General features: G+C 40.1%; 1 protein-coding gene and 1 non-coding gene across 2 annotated transcripts; one reads left to right on the forward strand and one right to left on the reverse strand.

The window, feature by feature from the left end:
• Positions 1-253: 253 nt before the first annotated feature.
• Positions 254-327, forward strand: TRNAN-GUU (transfer RNA asparagine (anticodon GUU)). Its single transcript has one exon. It is a non-coding gene; the product is annotated as a tRNA-Asn (tRNA).
• A 4,032-nt stretch (positions 328-4,359) lies between these two features.
• RAB18 (RAB18, member RAS oncogene family) lies at positions 4,360-18,767 on the reverse strand. The gene is made up of 7 exons (XM_074534518.1): positions 18,609-18,767; positions 15,919-15,974; positions 10,741-10,802; positions 8,865-8,937; positions 7,262-7,380; positions 7,115-7,181; positions 4,360-5,622 (listed from the first exon to the last, which is right to left on the reverse strand). The coding sequence occupies exons 1-7, from the start codon at positions 18,674-18,676 to the stop codon at positions 5,444-5,446; spliced, it is 624 nt and encodes a 207-aa protein (XP_074390619.1). The 5' UTR covers positions 18,677-18,767; the 3' UTR covers positions 4,360-5,443.
• Positions 18,768-20,071: the final 1,304 nt, after the last annotated feature.

Here is a 20,071-nt window from a genome sequence, read left to right on the forward strand (position 1 = left end):
AGACCTCCTCTCCTGAGAGAGGTAAGCAGTGAGGAACAGCTACTTCAAAAGAATCTCATCCTTCACTCCCCACAGGAGGTTACAGCAGTTCTTGTCCCTGCATACCGACACAATAGCACATCAGGTTTGCTGCAGCAGTGTGCCTGCAGTACTGCTGTCGTTGTTCAGCACACTCAGCACTGTTCAGCACAGCACCAGCAGCACTCACTGGACACAGACGGGAATTCAGCTCCTCTGGGAGGGCAGCACATCAGTCTCTGTGGCGCAATTGGAGAGCGCGTTCGGCTGTTAACCGAAAGGCTGGTGGTTCGAGCCCACCCAGGGACGGAGGGGATCCCTTTTAAGGGCCAAAAAGAACTCCTGAAGCCCAGTAAGGGGAGGTACCAAGTCCTGCCCAGGGAAGGAATGACCACATACATCAGTATATGCTGCATCCACCCCACTGGACGGCAGCGTCACAGAAATGGACCTGTCACAATGGCACTTTGCTGGCTTTGCATCACTCAGTGACTGCCAGAACCCCCCAGGTCCCTTTCCAGGGAAAGCTCAACATCTCAAAGGATATTCTGAGTTAGAAGCCACCCAAAAGGTTCATCAAAATTCAACTCCTGCCCTGCACAGGACCAGCCCCAAGTGTCACACCATTTACCTGAGAATATTGTCCAAACACTTCTTGAACACCGTCAGGATTGGTGCTTGCTCACTGCCCTGGGGGCCTGTTCCGGTGTCCAGCCACACACTGGGTGAAGAATCTTTTTCTAATATCCAACCCAAACCTCTCCTGACAACTTTGTACCAGTCCCTCAGGTTCCCTCCATCTTGCTTCCATAAGCATCCTTACTCCTATTCTTCTGGATGACACCTGCCCACAGGTGTAGCATGCATGCATCCATCTTCCTCATACCTACTCTGAACTGAAGTAATTATGTCTAAAGCCGTCATCTAAAGAGATGACAGATAATCCCTGATATAAAAAGTTTATACATTTACATATTTTATTAAATTGTTTTAATAAAGTAGTGTTAGATATATTAAATATACTTACTGTACCATGCATTATAATAATTTCTGTTTTGTGTACAAAATGTATTACACATTACTAAATCTGTCCTCACAGTCTGGGGGGCTGCTACTGCTCTACCCTGAACCCCAGTTCACAGCTTCGCTCCTAATCCTAAGTAGCTACATCTGGACCTTCTCATCACTGTTAAAGAACAAGTTTTGTGCTGTCAACAACATCTGGATAGCCACATTCCTCAGAAAGTCCAGCCTGACAAGCATTAAGAACTGGGAACCAAGCACGCCTGCCAAAAGGATCCAAGCAGACATTACCAGATGCTAGTAAATCCAGAGCTGATGATACACAGAAAACACTAGACGGGTTTCCTTCCAATCATGATTTGACACTCCTATATTAACACTTCTCTGAGGTTGTTTTAAACTCCTAAAACAAAGAACTAGAGCTCAGAAACTCTAGAAGTTGACTGGGAATTTTGTTATCATTGTACATAAAATGTGCATAGATGTTACAGAAACTGGGAGCATGAGAAAAAGAAATATTTACTCACTGTGACCATTTTCACTCAAACAGATAGGACCAGATGTTACTCAGGCACAAGGATAAGGACAAAACTTCCATTGCATTAAATCAATCACAAAACACGTGCATGCAGTAGTTTGAAAACACATCTTCACAGTTCTTTGCCCATATAACACCTCATACATTTTTAATTAAGGTGCCACAGGTACTCACAAACAAAGGGTGTAGAAACCAAAAAAAAAAAACTTGGACGTTTTAATGGAGAGCTTCTCTCTTTTCTTCTCCCACTGCTGGGCAGTAGCCAGGAAAAACACTTTATATTTTGCCCTTCAAGGCTCAGCTAGGTCTGAAATGTATGTAGTGATTTGTCTGGCAACATGAAAAAGTCCTGCTCATGCTAATGCTGCTCAAGGATGCTTTCATCAATAAGGCATTACTAAGGCATCAGTAACGCATGCAGAAGGACAGCAAGACACAAACCTACCACAGGGGCTTTGGACAGGATGGAAGCAGTACCACGTAGCACCATGAACACTTGCAACAATCCTCCAATATCTAAAGAGCAATAACTTGTGTTAATCACAACACAGGCTGCCCAAGTATTGTAAGTACTTGAAAAAAAAATATCAGTTAGGTCTCAAAACATAGAATTATTGTACCAAACTACAGGGCAAAATTAGAGGGGTTATTTTAGCTCACTATATATCAGGTTACTGGCAAACAAGGGAACTAAAAAAGAATCATACAGAGCACTTATCACTGTGGTACACAACAGCAAGACCACTGTGTGCTGAAGTTCTGCCATGGCTGATGAGGCAGTCACTGCTATTGTCTGGGGACACACTGAACTCTCATTTTCATTTAGTTAAGACTTACTTTGAGCCAGCTGTTGATCTCATTATTGCAGCAGGAGAACAGGAAAAGTGATGCTGTAGTTTGGACAAAAGCCCCTCTAGCAATAAAAATCCCAGCATCTTGAAACCTCCATCAGAAGCCTGCCCCACCTCACTTTTTAAAACAGCAGCAGAAGAAATGCAAGACAAAACCGTAACAACACTTAACAGTATTCTCAAGTGTAAATTTAAGAAGATGCAAGTGCTGTGCCATATTCTTCCAGGCTAGTGTAAAGCCTACAAAAAACACCTGCCAGGACTGAGTACTAAACTGCTAATCAGCACTTTATTGACTAGAGTAAATGACCTGGAAGCAACTTTAACTGCCTTTCACAAACACAGATTTTAGTTACCTCACTGTGGTTTAGTGCTTTGGTGTATAAAACTCCCTGCCACGAACATGGACTCATTCTCATTACTTGATGAAGAGCAAACAGCTCTCTCCATCATCCCTCTGCTGCCTACTGAGGTAGGCTGAAGGACTTCTTACACATACTTCTCTGGATGCAACAGACCCACCATACCACAAATAGGCCCACATCAGTTTGCAGCAGAGCTTATGGTACAGCTCAGTGTAGTTTCAGATACACTCGTATTACAACTACAAGAGTGGATGTGCATTTAGAGATAACCTGACCTACAAAGGGGGAAAAACTTAGGAAGCATGGGAACAGATGTATGTGAAAGATGGCAGCTCCACAACCCACACCCTCATTAAAAAAACAAAAAAAAAAAAAGGCAAGAGAAAGAAGAAAAAAATGTAGCACAGTAACTGTTGCTAAATTTTCTTTAACAAATACTGGAAGTGCAAGAATCCAGCTTTCCAGTGTAGAGCTTCTTAACAGAAAAATTGTGAAAAGAAGCAACATTCTAGGAAAAACATTCCTCAGAGACAGAACTAAACATGCTTAAAAGATGAAGACAGAAAAGCTAGTTGTAAGTCAATTAGAAAAGATCTACTTAAAAAAAAACACCCCTCTAACTGCTTTCAGCCTTACTAATTATGCTGTTTCAGAATACTTCTCTCCCAGAAATATTTTGCTGTGCAGTAAGGAAAAAATGACTTAATTCTTTCACAAAACAATACCCAGTATTCAGAGAGCCCTGCCATTCCCTCCCTTTGACAAAAGCTGTCAGATGAGGCAAAGGCAGAATAAAAGATGAATCCAGGTCAGGTGATAAAAGGACCTTCTGTGAGAAATCAAAAGTTGTCTCTTCTAAGCATAGGGATGCACCCAAACTAGGGGGGAAACTAATATGGAAATAAATTACAAGCATCTCCCAGCATTATGATACTTGCCAACTACTGCTGACAAAATTAAGTTGTTGAATTTTGATTCACCTACAACTTTACAGTGAGGCTACAAAAGCCAAAATCCTTTGACCTCAGTGCTAACAAACACAATTTGCTCAGCCCACATACTCTGCATGCAACAGTAATGCAAATCTAAGATTTTAATATAATGTTTATGCATATTTAATATTAATTACATTTACATATTTAAATTATCCTACTACATTAACAATACTAGATACAATATTTAGAAAAAACCACTAGCATGGTTAAGCCTTCAAATTTTGGTAGTTTTCTATCAAGTATAAAACAGAATAGAAAACAAAGTTTCCATGTAAAGAAGAAAATGTATTTTAACAGAAGCAGCCAAGACCTGCTGCAAAACACAGATCATGTATGCTGACATTTAGACAAAACCTTGCAGTAATAAAAGATGCTGTCATTCACTATGTTTACAAGATACTGCCTAATAACTCATTTACTGACTGCACTGTAGTGATTATTTTAAAATCCCACACAGCATCTTTGTCTTGTCCTTTAGAAATAATTTGTACATATGAAATGACCTTGTTTAACCATATGTGCTAGAAAATATAGAACTCTGCAATAGAAAGAGGTTAAAAAAAGTTGAACACTGTGGAAAAAAATTTATTTAAGTCTATACAAGTCTTCTGAAACAAACCATTGGCTTTGATACAGTAAATTCAAGTGAATACTCATTGCAATAGTATTTTTTCATACAGAGATCAAGAAGCCCTATAGCTTCCCATTTAGTGTCTGTGACAGAAGTTTTATTTCTGAATAAGTAGCTGCACAAAGCAGACGTGATAAGAGATCTCACAGTCACAGTGAGCTACAGTTGAGATAAACTTAAACTACAAACATTTCAGAAAATTAGGAATCCATACTGAAGTGTGGCAAAATGATTCACAATGAAAGAACAATGACATCACTCAGACCCCTTGCCAATAATGAAGACTTTCTGCAGCAAGTCTAGAGTAGACCATCATAAAAACTTAGAGTGCAAGAGTACCACAAATTTAGTATATAAATATCACAAGATTAAAACTCCAGTTAAGCCATCAACTGAAGTGATGATTAAAAGGAAAACATGGCGTCTCCCAGCTTTGCAAAGGAAGCTTTCAAAGCATCTCTTCAAGAAAGTGCTGATGCCAACTAGGGCCTGTGCCAATTTGTGTTTTAGACTGCACTGCTGAAAGACAAAATTTTAGCAGATTTGTCTAAGAACTGTATAATCCTGCTGCTTTTAATACCTTAAAAAAGCATTTACTAGAAGAGATGAAATGTAACATTTATAGCTCATACTGTTTCCAAGATCTGTGCACACTATATAGTTTTAGAATTTCAACAGAATTTAAAAATAAGACAAAGAGCAGACAATGCAGTATCAGTTAGATGGATTTGTTTAGAGTAGTTACACAATTAATGTATACAGTTGTAAAATTTTTAGTGCATTTGTTCTTGCACATTATTAATGCTACTTATAAAAACCTGAAGATTGCAAATTGGGCATGCTTACCATAACATTTTCAGACTGGGAAAGCTGCAGAACATTTTTTTCTACAAGTGTTCACTGCCATGATACAAAACAAATATGTGCAAACTGCAAGGTCCCTAAAAATAGCATTTAATGACTTTATGTACAGAAAGATGTAACTATCTGTTTAAATATGCAAAGAATAAGCTTCCCAAAGTTTATAACATAGAACAATATCCACCACATGCTCCTCCTCCTCCATATCCTTCTTCCTTGTTTGATAACTTTACACCTCTGTTTTGGCTTTCACTTTCCCACAGTCCAGGAGTCTGAATGATTTTTTCAACAAGTTCTTCAAAGGCACACTGCACACCATCACATGTTTTTGCACTTGCCTCTGGAGAAGGGACACAAAAAGCCAAGTGTTAGCATAACTTCTGGTAACTTGTTTAATATTTCTCTTTCATTTAAGTTTCAACCTACAACAGACTTAAAACTTCTACAACCTATTCCTAAAAACATAGTGCCAAAATTGGCAGCTATGGGGATTTGTCACCACACAGGCAGCACCTCAAAATATTATTAATAGAAGAGCTTTCAAGTCAAACTTCACCAGAACATACAGACGGCTATAGCTTAGCTTTATTTTCCTGTAGAAAGCACTCCAGGTAAGAAAAAACTGGATTCTTGTCTGAAAAAACTGTTTGCTGTTCTGTGTTTCAGTTCTGTACATTAATCATAATTGCAGTACCACAGACCATACGAATCAAGGATCCATACTGCAAGATTCTGAGTCAGTCTCCATGATAAAATTCATCTGATAAAAACAATAACAAATCTCATTCCTTCTGCAATTTGCAGAATTCTAGGTAATTTCACTTAGGATCCTTACTTTAACCAAGACTAAGAAATTTGCCCAGGTTATGTTATGAGAACAACAGACACCACCAGAAATTGTTCAAGCCCCACAAGAGCTTGCCCTGCTCATCTATGCAGCCACGCAGATACTCAGCATATGCAGCATGCATATATATATACATACACACATACAGGCACACTTATAGTCTAATTTTCATTTTTGTTTTCATCTCCCTTGCACTTAGTAGCTTGTGCCTCAACTTTGAACTTTGATTTCCACATCTGATGCTGTGGCTAAAAAGAAACACAGCAGGACACTAAAAAAAAATTAATCTTCAGTCAGAGATTAAGAATGTAAGTCTAAGTACAAGAATAAATGAGTACATATTAATGAACTGCTTTGCTACTGGAATAATCCTGTAAAATAATCCCTTCTGATCCTTAGGTGAAACACATAATAAACATATGCATAAAGAGTCACTTCAACACCTATTTTTTAATTTATCATTACATGGCTTTGCCTACAAGACCCATTTCATTTTGCAGCAAGATGAGACTAATATACTTGCTCCAGTCATAATTATGTCATTATTCAATCCCACCCACCATTCATAAGTTAATTATATACCTACCTGTTTTTACATCCCAGTTCTAATACAGATTTCTCTCAGGTACCAGCCATTTTGCTATACAGAAGGCTGGCCACTAGCACCAGTTTTCCCTCTTTCATTTTGCTTCTGTTATTAATCTAGCAAGTCAGCTTGGGAAAGAAATCAGACAAAATGCCAAACCCAAAACAGTTTTCATCATGCTAAGGACAACCTGTACCTACATAATCATCCACAGCTACAACAGGGATCTGGACAGGCACCATTTTAAAAAACTGGAACACCCATTATCTTTGTGCCCAGCATAGGTGAGAAATATCATTAATTGGATTGTACACAGAAAGACCCTCAATCCTACAGAAGTGGTACTTTTCCTTACATAAGAAAAATCAAGAAAGATCTCTGCAAGTATCTACAACGTACCTATGAACAACATGGAATGTTTTCTTGCAAATTTGAGGCCTTCATTTCTGTCAACTTCACGGTTTTCCTATAATAAAACAAAGCATTAATATTCCTTATTAACAAAATACACCAGCAGATTACTTACTGCAGTTGAATTTGGTTTACCTTATCAATCTTGTTTCCAACTAACATTTGCACTATGTCATTCCTTGTGCAGTAAGTTTCCAATTCATTTAACCAGTTATCCAGCTTGACAAAAGTATCTCTTCTTGTGACATCATAAACTGAAAGATATTAGTGATATTATTTCACAGTATTTTTCCAAGAATTACAGCTTACATTACAAAAGTAGCAAAAATGATGGCTTTTTGAATCAGAAAACTGAAGGAGTTTTAAGGATTCAAATTTACCTTCTGTATGAACAACTGGAAAGAAAATAGGACATCTAACAGCTCAAATCACTGATGCAGAACAACTCCAAGCTTCAGCCACCTACAGTTCTCAGACTAATATTCCTTGATATATCCTAGCTTACAGACTAGAGACTATCATTCTCCAAGGAATTCTACACTAGCTGATCCCTCATCATGTAGGATACCTAAATTCACTACATAACAGCTATGGAAACAGGATGGCACAACCATCAGTACTGAAGCTATAAAAGTGTTTTTTTCTTTTGTTTTCACATTGCATGTGCAGATAGGCATAAACAGCTTCTTTCAATCAAATCTGTAACTTGGTTTGCATGAACAAATTTATTTTTTGGAAGACAGGTAACAAAGAAATGGTCAGGAGACATTTAATGGGAGAGCAAATCTCTCAAACAGCAGAACCTATCTCCCACACAGTGCTTGTTTACAGCTTTCAACAGTAAGTAAGTGGCAGGTTCAGTGCAATAAAGTGACTTGATACAACATGTTTTGACAGCACCTTCCTATACCAGGAAGATACTGCAACTCCCAACTTGGGAAACCTACCAGGAGGTCACATGACAGATGTTATTCCACATTAAACAATTTAACTAGACACAATAGCTTAGCAAGATTCTCTAAAGCAACTTCAAGAATATTAAATGTACATCCCTGCCCTTGCTTTAGACAGCTCCTCACTCCTAGCAGTGGAGAACTTCAGAGCTCAGTGCCTAGCAAACATTCTTCCATACACCAAAAAATAAAAGCACAAATGAGACTTCACCATGAAGCTGACTTCATCATGAACTGGGTTTCTCAAACACAGATTGGTGCTTTCTACATGTCCAGCTGGTCTTTTCTAAGTGATTCTGACTGTGTAACATTCCATCAGTTGGGAAACAAATACCAAAAAACCTCAGCCAGATTCCACATGGTTTATATCATTAATTTCATTAGGAAAAAAACAACGGGGAGAAGAAAAAGCTGTATCATACTGACACAGAGAGACTACACTGAGGAGAATTTTTTTTTTACTCTGCACTTAGTAAGCACAGGTAAAAATAAAAAGCAATAAATAAAAGACAAATTCATGACAGCACTAGGACAAAGTTCCAAGCTATCCCTTCAGATAGCAGTAGCTTTTATTCTCATGCAAAAATCAGAGGTTCTCAAGCTGGTCAGATTGACTACATGAGAAAGAAGTTGAGACACCAAGATGCTTTTAAATGAGTTGTTCAACACAGACACAAAGATTTTAAATATCACTTAGATATTATATAAAGGCTATATGAGCTTGTGTAACTCCAGTGCATGAGAAAACCACAAACATTTGAACTAGCATGCAAAGATATACTTACCTAGGATAACACCTTGTGCACCTCTGTAGTAACTGGGGGTTAATGTTCTGAACCGCTCCTGACCTGCGGTATCCTAATAAGCCATTCAAAAAGTTCCATTATTCACAATTTGAGCAGAATGCAGTTTAGCTTTCAGGTATTCTACTTCTGATGAACAGAGTAAGATTTATATTATATTCCACTAGAAGATTAGCTGAGTTTATTCCATCCCCTGCTGTTTTACTACACATAAACTTTGAGACTTTATGTAGTCTGTCCCAGGAAGCACCTTTGAACTACTAAATGTAATATGTAACTGGATTATATAACAGTAGGTTGGCCCTTTCTGCAAATGCATTTGATCTGCAGCTAGTATTGCAGCAACCAGCAAGAAAGCAGCACAGCTGCCATACTAACATTTTCTAACAAGCATCACAGCCCATGACAACAAAACCAGTTCTTTCACTTCAATCACTTGGTCCAATTAAATTTGATTGAGTACCAGGGAAAATGGACTAACATGCTATAACACAGCAGAAGCAGGAATAAGTCAGAAGTTTCTCTGGTTGTAAGCAAAGTTGAGTTTACATCCTAAAATTAAAGAGTCATTAGCTCTGGAAAATAAAACAAAACCCACAAAATTAGAATGCTGTTTTCTTGTCAGAGATTAAGTTATGGTGCACACTCATTGAAGGCTTTATGCACAGAATATTTAAACAACTTTATTAATTTACCCAGGTTAGAAGTGACACATGAAACACTCTGGATTCCCTGACAAACAGCCTGGATAAGCAAAGTAGACTACAACATTCTACAAGCCACTCAGTCAACATCACACATCTAAAACTTGGTTTTGTGTCATGATGCACTTTCACAAGCTTTTTTTTTCCAGTTTTTCTCAGGATTATTTCTTTCTATTTACCAAAATGAAAGAAAAAACTCCCTAACTTATCATTCCTTGTTTTGCTATCAGTCTGGTTTTCTTCCTGTATGCATTCTTTATTTTCAAGCTATTGCATTCTTTATTTTCAAGCTGTTACATTTATTTTCCTTGTCAAACCCATTTATTTCACTGATGACTACAACTGTAACTAAGACATAAGTCCTGTTTGTTAGTGAGGTATGAAACACCTTACAAGCTACAGAAATGCTGCAATACACATTTCATGTTCTACTACTACTTCCCAAGGAAACAAAGGTCTGATATCTTACTTATATGAGAAACAAAGTTTTAATCTTGCTTGGTACAAGAAGACACAACTGGTCTGACTATTCAAAAATGTGCTTCAAGTCACAAGTGTGGAGGCTGGTTTACACAATGGGGAATATTTTAAAAGCTTGGAAGTATTTTTTCTTCGCTTGCTGTAATGGAAGCTCTACCTTTAAGTAGAGCAGAAGTCGAATCCACTAAAGCTACAATTACAAACACTGCCCCTCTCTCTTTGAAATGCATCTGCTTCAAATAATTCTGATGTTGAGCCTATAAAAGTCTTCATAAGATGGCTATGAAGTTTAGACAAAAAATGGCTCTAAAGAGGCAACAGATTACACAACTGTAAGTCTTAATCTATTAATACACAACTTCAGTGTTACAGGCAAAATTTAGTAATGAATTACATCCCTCTACTGATTTAATACCATTTAGTTCCTCCTTTTTTCTACTTCTTTCCCCACCAGATCTGCAATTAGTACTGCAGAAGCTCACAGGCAGCAGAACTACCCCCTCAGCCAGCCATCCCACAGTTCACTGCAATTTCTGAATGCTGCAGTATTAACCTCCCACTTCTCTAAATTACCTTCATACTAATAGAAAAGGATTCTATACAAGCTATACATTATAGAAACCCTAGCTATTCCTAAAGCAAAGCAACACATGAAGAACTTGGGAGAGACTCACCCATATTGCCAGTTTAGCTTTGTTTCCATCAACTGAAATAGTTTTTACCTTGAAGTCCACACCTAGAGGAAGAAAAACATTTTAGTTCTTCAAACATATTACAGTTATCTTTAAAAAGACAATAAAGAGAAATGGAAAAAATAAAATCAAACTCAAAAAAACCCCAAGTTTTGACACAAGCAGGAAGAATAAGTTCCACTAGCTATTTATGAACTTCACTCAAAATGTAAGGCTTTCTTGCTGACAGGCTTTTGCAAAAGCCTAAAGGCCTTTTAAGCCATTGACTCAAAATATTTTATGGAAGTAAGTCAAATACTGTATCTCTTGTATTAAAGCACATATTCCAGGACAAGTTTTTAAGTTTATAATTCAAATGGATTAACTTTCTATTCATTACTCACAAACACTCTCCAAATAGACAAGATAATGGTTCTGCTGGTCAGTTATTACTCCAACAAGTATCAACTCTTCCCCCTCCATGTATCCTCCACCCCAGGAACTAAGCAGCCTATCAATTGCTCAAGGACAAGGTGCACAAAACTCAGGCCAAGGAGAACAGCATGTTAGTGACTCCAAATTTAAAGGATATAGTGACACACATCTGTTTGAGAGGCTCATCAGTTACGATGCATTATGCTTTAATTTAACCCTTAGGTTACTAATAGCAAGTAACTACCTAGAAATCCATTTCAAGTATTTTGGAGTGACTTTCATGTATCACCAGGCAAGAGCTCTAAAATGAAGCAGAAGTATGGAAAGTTGATACTTCCACAAGAACAACTTTCAAGTGCAACAGCAACCTTTTTGTACTTGGAATTACAATGTCAATCAGACTCCCTACCAGAAAACATTCTGATACAAAATGAGCAGAGCCTCAGGATGAGTGCACTGCTCTTACACTACTCCCAAATTCATGCAGATTACAAACAAATACAAACAGCTGCCAAACCACATTCAACCTAAAGTCACAAAGGATACATAGCATGATTAAGAAACTGCATATTATAAGCAGATGAAAACTTCAGTTGCATCAAACTTTAAAAGATCTTTGTTTCAAAAAACAAACACAATTTTTATTCCACTGTTTCACAGCTTCAGCTCATTGACGTGTTTCCTGAAGTGTCAGGTGTTTTTCAGACAACATCCTGCACTGGAAGAAGCCTACACTCTTTCAAGCAAAGTTTTCCCAAAGTACATCAACTTTGGTAGTAACTGAACAGAACTTGGCTTTTTGCAGGTACTAGTAGTCTTAGTCCCTAGCTTAGCAGTAATACAATGCTCAATAGCATGCACAAGAATGGTGCATTATTCTGCATTTATGTTCACAGAAAAGAACAGGCGTTATAAAGTTTGTTTTAAACACCAGTTCTTAGAACATTACCTAGCTCACAGAAGACTGCTATGCTAGCAATTTGACTCAATCCTAGAGAACATTCTGTTCTGACCCCTTGTCAGCACTCAGCAGTAACTTTCAGGCTAACAGAATCTCTTCCTTCCACTGTAATTGCATGTTTCTTCCCCTGAACTCCAAAAATCCCCATCTGCAGTTAGGTCAGCATGTCCAACAGTTCACAGTGCATTCTTTTATCCACTAGTCTGGCACCAAAACCTGCAACTGCAGATATTACAAGTCTATTGGATACTTAACATGACAAAAGACATCATAATATTTTCAAGAAAGAAAATTTCTTCCTTAAGACAAAGATATTTTATGCATTCTGATGCCACAGTATTCTCCTTCCATTCAGTAAACAGATTCTGTATCTTGTGCCTGCACAGTTCAGCAATTTTCATTTAATGGAAATGGATATATACACCTTTATGTTTGCTTGTTTAAAATTCACTTTGAATTTTGCAAGACCAATGCAAGTAAAATAAAAAACTGAAATAGTGACTAAGCCCCATGCATTTAACTGACTGTTGAAAATCAAAAGTATGAAAATGGACTAATAACACACCAAAATCACTTTAAAGTGATTGAGGCAAGTAAAATAGAATTCTAACAAACAAAGGAGCTCAACATATATAAAAACCAATTAACAAAAAGCAAGCTTTTAAATACACAGATTTTTGGTTGCCCATCTGCTATAAGAAAGTAAAAAAAAATTAAGGTTCAAGAAAACCCTGTTGAATTGAGCAAACAGGGTGCTTATATTTCCTAAAGCCAACAGTGAAATACAGACATGTTTGTGTGACAGGTATCAGTTCTGACCTTGCAAGAGTGATGTGTCTGCCCTGACAGCAGAAAGCTGACAGTGCCTTCCACCATGCCTTGGAAGGCAGCCAGAAACAAGAGAGCACTACCAGAGCGTACTCCTGTGTGTTATCACCTCCTGCCTCAGCACTGCACACTAACTTACTACAGACTTACAACCTGTAAGAAGCAGCTCTGACACTGCTCTCATATCCAGGCCAGTAATGCCATGCTGTGTTTACAGGAAGTGCACAATTAGCTACAGTGTAGTATTTGTGTTGTAGGTAAGTGACAAGTTGGACAGCTTAGGAGTTTGAGGACTCCAAATGCAAAGAAAGCTAAAAAGTTAAGAGACATAAGATCTCAATACATGACTTTATTTGCAAAATATGGATTGCACTGAAGACTTACCTAGAATCTCTCTTACAAAGAAAGGACAAGCATGATCAGTAAGGCCAACAGAAAATACTGGGGTACAAGCAGCCTGGTAAGACCCATGTGATGAAACCCAACAAACAAGCCAGCCTCACTCTCAAGAGAATGCAAGGACAGGTAATCTGCCAGGTTAAACACAACACGTTCAATCCAACTGAAGCTACTAAAGCAGAAGTATTTGCCAAAAGCAGCTTATTCTTCCAAGAATATCACAGGATTTTTACTAAGTTCTGAAGAATAACCCACATGAAACAATCATTAAAGGTTTCTTTTAAATTGGACCCAGTAGGTCTGTGCAGGCTATGAAGGTTAAGATGTCTCAACAGGTCATCACAGGGGACCAGCTGTACTGCTGTCAAAGCTTTCCTCAGTATTGTGGGCTTGTGTGCAGCTCTTATCTTAAAGAAAACCAAACCAACCAAAGTTCTCCTCACTTTCTAATCCAAATTAAAAAAATATATAGTCACATTAGCCAGCTCAGCAGTCAGTACGCAGATGACATCAAAAGAAGACATTATTTATAGACCATTCATTTTGGAAAAGCACCATACTCTTCAGTTTCAACAGGAAAGGCTTTAAAACCTCTTCTGTCCTTCTGTCCCCCAACTCTCAAAACAAAATACTATGTTTAATTAGCAAAAAAAGAACTCCAAGCCAAGACTCACAAAGTGTTTTGACATTTCACCATCTTGTAAGTACCTGAAATTGTCATCTAGCATCAGTCTTCATGCAGCAGAATAGCTACCTCTAGGAACCCACTCCAACTGCTTTATCTATATGAACAACAAATCATGCCCTGAATTGGAAGCTGACATTTTGCTTCTTAGAAATACATTTACCAGGAAAATGGCAATGGCACTGGAAAGTAGTTTAAAAAGAAAAACAAGAAAACAAATAAGAACCCAGACGCCATCCTCTTCCAGTTAAGCTGACAAAAAAAATGAATCTGCTATCCCCTAGGAGTGCCCCTGACACCATGCTGTAGGACTTGCACAGCTGGGGTCACAGCAGCTCTCCTGCACAGCACTACCTCAAACATCACCTGGTTGGGCCTAACAGGGCATTTTCTCAGGCTTTAGAAACTGACTTTTCCTGCCAAATGATCACATTCATTCCAGATTAGTATATTTGTTTCAAAACTCAAACTCTATCTGAAGTAATGTTTACATTGAGTATTCTTCCTCCTTTTCCACACCAGAAATAGAGCAGAGCAGGACCTGCCAGCAAGGAACCTTGAATTGTTACTATTTAACAATCAGTGATTAGCTGGCACACATGCTGTTGTGCATGTTCACAAACCCGAAGAATTACTTCAGGAAATATTTCCTTAGTTTCTCAAATGATGCCAGTTTTTGACACAGATACAAACAGCAGAAAGGAAAAAATTAAAAAAAACCTCCACCATTAAAAACAAATAAAAATCCCCAAACAATAAAGATCCCCACTCAGAGACTGAGCTACTCTTTTGGTATCCAAAACACCATGAAGCCTGAAGTAGCTATTCTGCACTCACTGCCTGGCTCACATGGTTGGCATATCAAGAAATAACAGGACATGAAGTATATACAGTGCCAAACTATTAGACTAGAATCCAAGATTGCCATCTTCACCACCTGATCTATTTCATTCCTGTTTCCTTCCACGCTATCCTTCCTCATGAGCTGAGGTGGGGCTACTTGAACAACTTCATTTTTTATAAGCAATGGAATGAACAAAAACAGGCCACATTCCTCCCCTTGGCTTCTCAGTGCTTTATATGAAATAGTACTCCTGAATCTTATTAATGTTAGTGAAAAAAAAAATCAATTTATTTAATTATTAATAAATCAGACAGAGCTGGTTTTGCTTACCAGCAGCTGAACTCAAAAGAAAAAATTTTATATAAGCTCTTAGACAAAAATCTTCCTACAGAGAAAGTAAAGAATGCAACTGAAATGGTGGTGTGAAAAAGTATCTCTGTTTTCCATAATTTCAGTTATTACTTCGGCACAGAGTTGCATCATAGTCTTAAAAGTTCCATTTTGCTTCCTTTGAGAACCAATCCCCTTAGTGTATTCTGCATTCTGGGTCAATCTCCCGAGCACAACTGGCCCATGCTGGTAGGTACAATACCAGCACAGCAATGACACGTCACTGCCTTTTTCCCCAGCAGCTCTGGATTCTTGGCTCTCTTCCACTTCTCTCAGGAGTCCTGCTGCCAAGGAACTGATTGCTAAGCAGAAGAAAAAAAAGCAACACACATTGTAATTTCCTCTCTACAGAGGAAAAGCAGATGCCACGCAGAGCCCAGGGCACTCCAGTACTGTCAGAAGTTGGAAGAGTTAACACTACCTGCTACAGAGTCCGAAGATAATTATCAAGTGTCATATTACAGAGACACAAGCCTGGACAGCAATAATATTAGTCAAAAACCTGACAGCTATTTTGCATAGATAAATCAGTAGGAGAGTAGTAGTTCTTACAGAACTGTTCAGACAAGCCTGAACAAACCACAATTTTACACTGAAAATGTTATCAGTTTTTCTAAGGTAGTATCAGCACATACTTACCAATTGTTGCTGCAAGTTCTGGGTCAAATGTATCATCTGTGAACCGCAGCAGAAGGCTGATAGGGAAAAAAGAAAAAAAAAAAACCAAGATACTATTATTGCAGCATATCCATACCTTGCTGAAAGACTATAAATTACAAGTCTGAAAGGAACAGCACATCACATAGCTAAATAAACTCAATAAACTCACATATAAACTCACATCTCTTTTTTTTTTTTTTTTTGGTAGGAGAGAATATATGGAAAAAAGAAAAGAACATGGAAAGAATAGAGCAGACACGCTCTGCTACCTGAGCCCTTATCTCTGCATGCACTACCAAGAACATCTCTTTGAAAACAAAGTACCACACAAGTTGTCAAATCAGTTGCCTGAACAGCCCTGTGATCTGCTTTGCAAAGCATTTCACTTCAACCTTATTCTATTTTTCTTCTCCCAGAAATCAGTACAAAAGTAGTATTTTTTGTTTTGTTTCAATATTGCTTCACACAGTATTTCTGTAAGCTTGAGAAATAAATTCCAAGTCAGCTTTTCATCCCAGAAATAATTCCTTGAACTGGGCACACAGGGGAACAGCAAGGACAACACCCATGAGAAATAAAGACACAGAAGCTGAAGAGTAGAAATAGCTCCCCAACCATCTTATGATTTTGTATTTCTTTGTATTAACAACTCGTGCACACAATATTTTCCCCATCCTGATGAATGTGTTTGTTAGCAATAGAAAAAGTTACAACTAAGAATAAACAGGACATCACACCAGAGCATTACAGGGTCCCTTAAAGATGTGCCCATAATGCCACCGGTGCCAAATGTAAATATTTCTGTGAGAGACAAAGATTCTGAACATGCAGTCCCTCAAATCAGCAGTCTTATGCATCTGTGGCAAGTGCATGTGGCAGGCAGCTGTTTGCTACAACCACAGCTTCTACTCACTCCCAGGATGGAGAAACAAAACAAATCCTTATTTACTTTTTGGTCTTCCCCACCACCCTGTTCCTTTCTCCTCTTTTTGCATGTGAATTTAGAAGTCAAGTGCTTTCTAGCATTTGGACACAGCCCTGCATTGACAAAAACAGTGACCACTGAAATTCCTTTATTTCATGAGGATGAGTGACAACTCCAAGTTAATCACAGACCAACTTTTTTTCTCTCCTTACTCCAGAACCCCAAAACCAAAAGGTAGCTTCACTTATTAAAGAATTAAAATGATAATTTCTCTTAAAAATAACAGCACACAGGTTTTTACCAGTACCTTCAGATGGTTCTATAAAGATGTTATTTCAGAGCAGCTATTTTTAGTTACAACCAATACTAGGTTCATTCAGAACAGAGAAATTATGGAACCCTTATACTGCTACTAGAATAAAACCATCATTTCACCAGTTTTGCATGCCTAGCCCAGCCAACTTCTACTTTTTGTTCATAGATAGCTATCATCTTCTACAAAGCATAGCACCCTCAAAGGGACCATGTTTAAGACAGCATTTTTTCAGAAGTCAGGACTCCAACCCTTTACTCCACCTTGCTAATACCTGTTAAACATCTGACCTTTCCTAGTCAACCAATAGGTAAGAGACATAAATTTAGTAATCATTCTATATTAAGTTCCTGTACCTGAACAACTCCACTATTATAATTTAATAGCATTTTTACTTCCTCCATATAATGCCTCTATTAGCAAGCTTGCTGATGTAAAGAGACATGTATATAATAAGGTATGTAAAACCCCTGTGTTTTATCTGCCCCAGGAAAAATTCTTCCATGTGGCCACTCATATGTGAGGTGACATCAACTACAAGAAATTTGCTCAGGTCATGTCTGTCACCAGGGGCCTACTGTACTAATTACCAACTCAGTAGCTAACTCAAACAAGTAACTGACAGACTTCTAATAAATATGGGCACCTTTTTTCCCTAATCAGCAACTTGTATGTAATTTGGGGTCACGGCAGGAAACATATATTATTGGCACAAAAATATCAAATATAAAATTACCGGTGTGGTACATTCCTAGACACCATCTGCATTTAAATCCCACACCCTTTAGTAAGAACTATGGTACTGTGGAAAAAAGAAAACAATACACAACCAAAATGCCAACTCCTTAGCATTGCTATCTACAGCATAGCCAAAGCCATGAATACAGCAGGGAGGAAGAACTCAACCTCAATGTACTCGATAAAGCCTAGAAGTAGCAAAAAAACCTGGGTTAGAACTATTATGCTGAGTCCCCGTGCTCCCCCTCACACACCCAATGCTGGGTCACCTGTGACTCTGCATATCCGTATTACGGGCTAGGCGTTAACCCCAAAGCGCTGTGGGGCTGTACAAGGGGCTGTGCCCATCTCCGCACACCCAACGCTGCCCCGGGCACAGGGCGGCCCGCTGACCTGGGCAGCCCCACAGAAGCCCGGCTCCATCTGCGGGCACCTGAGCTCGGGGCCGGCGGCTGCGGGAGCGCGGAGGGGGAGAAGGAAGAGGAGAAAGAGGAGGAGGAGGAAGAGGAGGAGGAAGAAGAGGAGGAGGGGAACCTCACGCCCGCCGGGCGAGCTGGCCGGGAAGGGAGCTCCCCCCGCGGGCCCGGCCCTGCGGGGCGCAGGCCGCGCCCAGACGGCATTGTCCGAGCAGAGGCCTAGGCCGGAGCCGGCCGGCCAGGAGAGGCTGTGGAAGGCTGGCGGGCGCCCCCTCACCTGGACTTGCCGACGCCGCTCTCGCCGATGATGAGGATCTTGAGGGTGGTCAGCACGTCCTCGTCCATCCCGGCAGCGCTCCCGGACCGGCCCCGACCGCCCGACGCTCCGTGCGCAGCTGCGGCGGCAGCGCTGCGCCTGCGCGGGGCCGCCCGCGGTTTGTTTACAGCGGGCGGGGCGGGCCGGGCGATGCGCGCATGCGCAGGGCCCGCGGCGGGGGGAGCTGCGCGTCCGGGCCATGACCTGAGGGGAGCGGGGGGGCCCGGCGGGGTTTGCGGCTGCTGACGGTGTCAGAATCCGGGGCGGTGGGGAGAAAAGTGACCAAATAAAATGGCAGCGGGTTATTAGACATTGGAATGGGCTGCTCGGGGACGTGGTGGAGTCCCCGCCCCTGGAGGTGTTTAAGGAAGGACTGGACGTGGCAGGCAGTGCTGCGGTGTGGTTCGCGAGGTGGCGGTCGGTCACCGGCTGGACTCGATAAGCTCAGAGCTTTTCCAGCCTCACCGACTCCGCCATTGCTTGCCCCGCACGAAGGCGGGCGGCCAGAGCCCGCTGCGGGAGCGGGGCCGGCTGCCGCCCCCCGCGGGGAGCAGCTGCTCCGGGCCTGCCACCAAAACATGGGCTCGTTTGGGGACAAACCGGCACTGGGGCCAGCTGCTACGTGACACCAACGTGCTTTTCTACCAGCGTCGTACATTCTCCCTTAGAAGCCAAGAATGTTGTTTGGTTGGTTTTCTTCCCGATTTCTATGAGAAAGTCTCTTTATAACTAATTCAGCTAACCTGCTATTATGCCTTGAAACCTACCTCAAGCCATATGTAAACAAGTGCAACTCTTCTAAAATTAACAGAATACATGTCAGATGTGAGATACGTCGACCGGTGCTGTAGTCCTTGGCCCTGCTGGGCAGCCTCTGGGCAGGCCAGAGACTGATTCCATCAAGTATAAACAAGTTCAGGCTCCTCCAAATCAATCAGTCACACAAGCAGTCTGTCCAAAGGAAGCGATCAGGCCATGTCAGCAGTTTGCACAAGGCAGGTGCACCCATGAGGCCATCGTGGTTTCTCTCGGGGCGAAGGCTGCAGAGGGCACAGCTCCTCTGCTGAGCATTTGCCTTCACCTGACTTCCAGGGTCAACACAGAAACCGTTCTCTTGTGTTTTTGTGGTAAACCTCTCTGTTGCCTGGCTTCTTCCACTTTCAGGATCTGGTATCCTGACTCTTTTACCTCAGAAAAATGACTCCCAGGATGAGTACAATAACAGTAATTATCCTATTAAACTGTGGAAACATATTCTATAATTAGATGTGCAAATGGCTGGCTGTGTTTACAACAGCGCTGTGCCTGTTTATAAAGAATAATCTAAAATTTGTTGAAGGTGTGACAGTTTTTGCAGTCTGGATTGTGCTTTGCAGTTGTGCAAGAAAGCTGAATGTCTATACTCTCTCGTTTTTGTTGAAGTG

This window comes from Zonotrichia albicollis, chromosome 1, assembly GCF_047830755.1.
Source record: "Zonotrichia albicollis isolate bZonAlb1 chromosome 1, bZonAlb1.hap1, whole genome shotgun sequence".
NCBI lineage: Eukaryota > Metazoa > Chordata > Aves > Passeriformes > Passerellidae > Zonotrichia > Zonotrichia albicollis.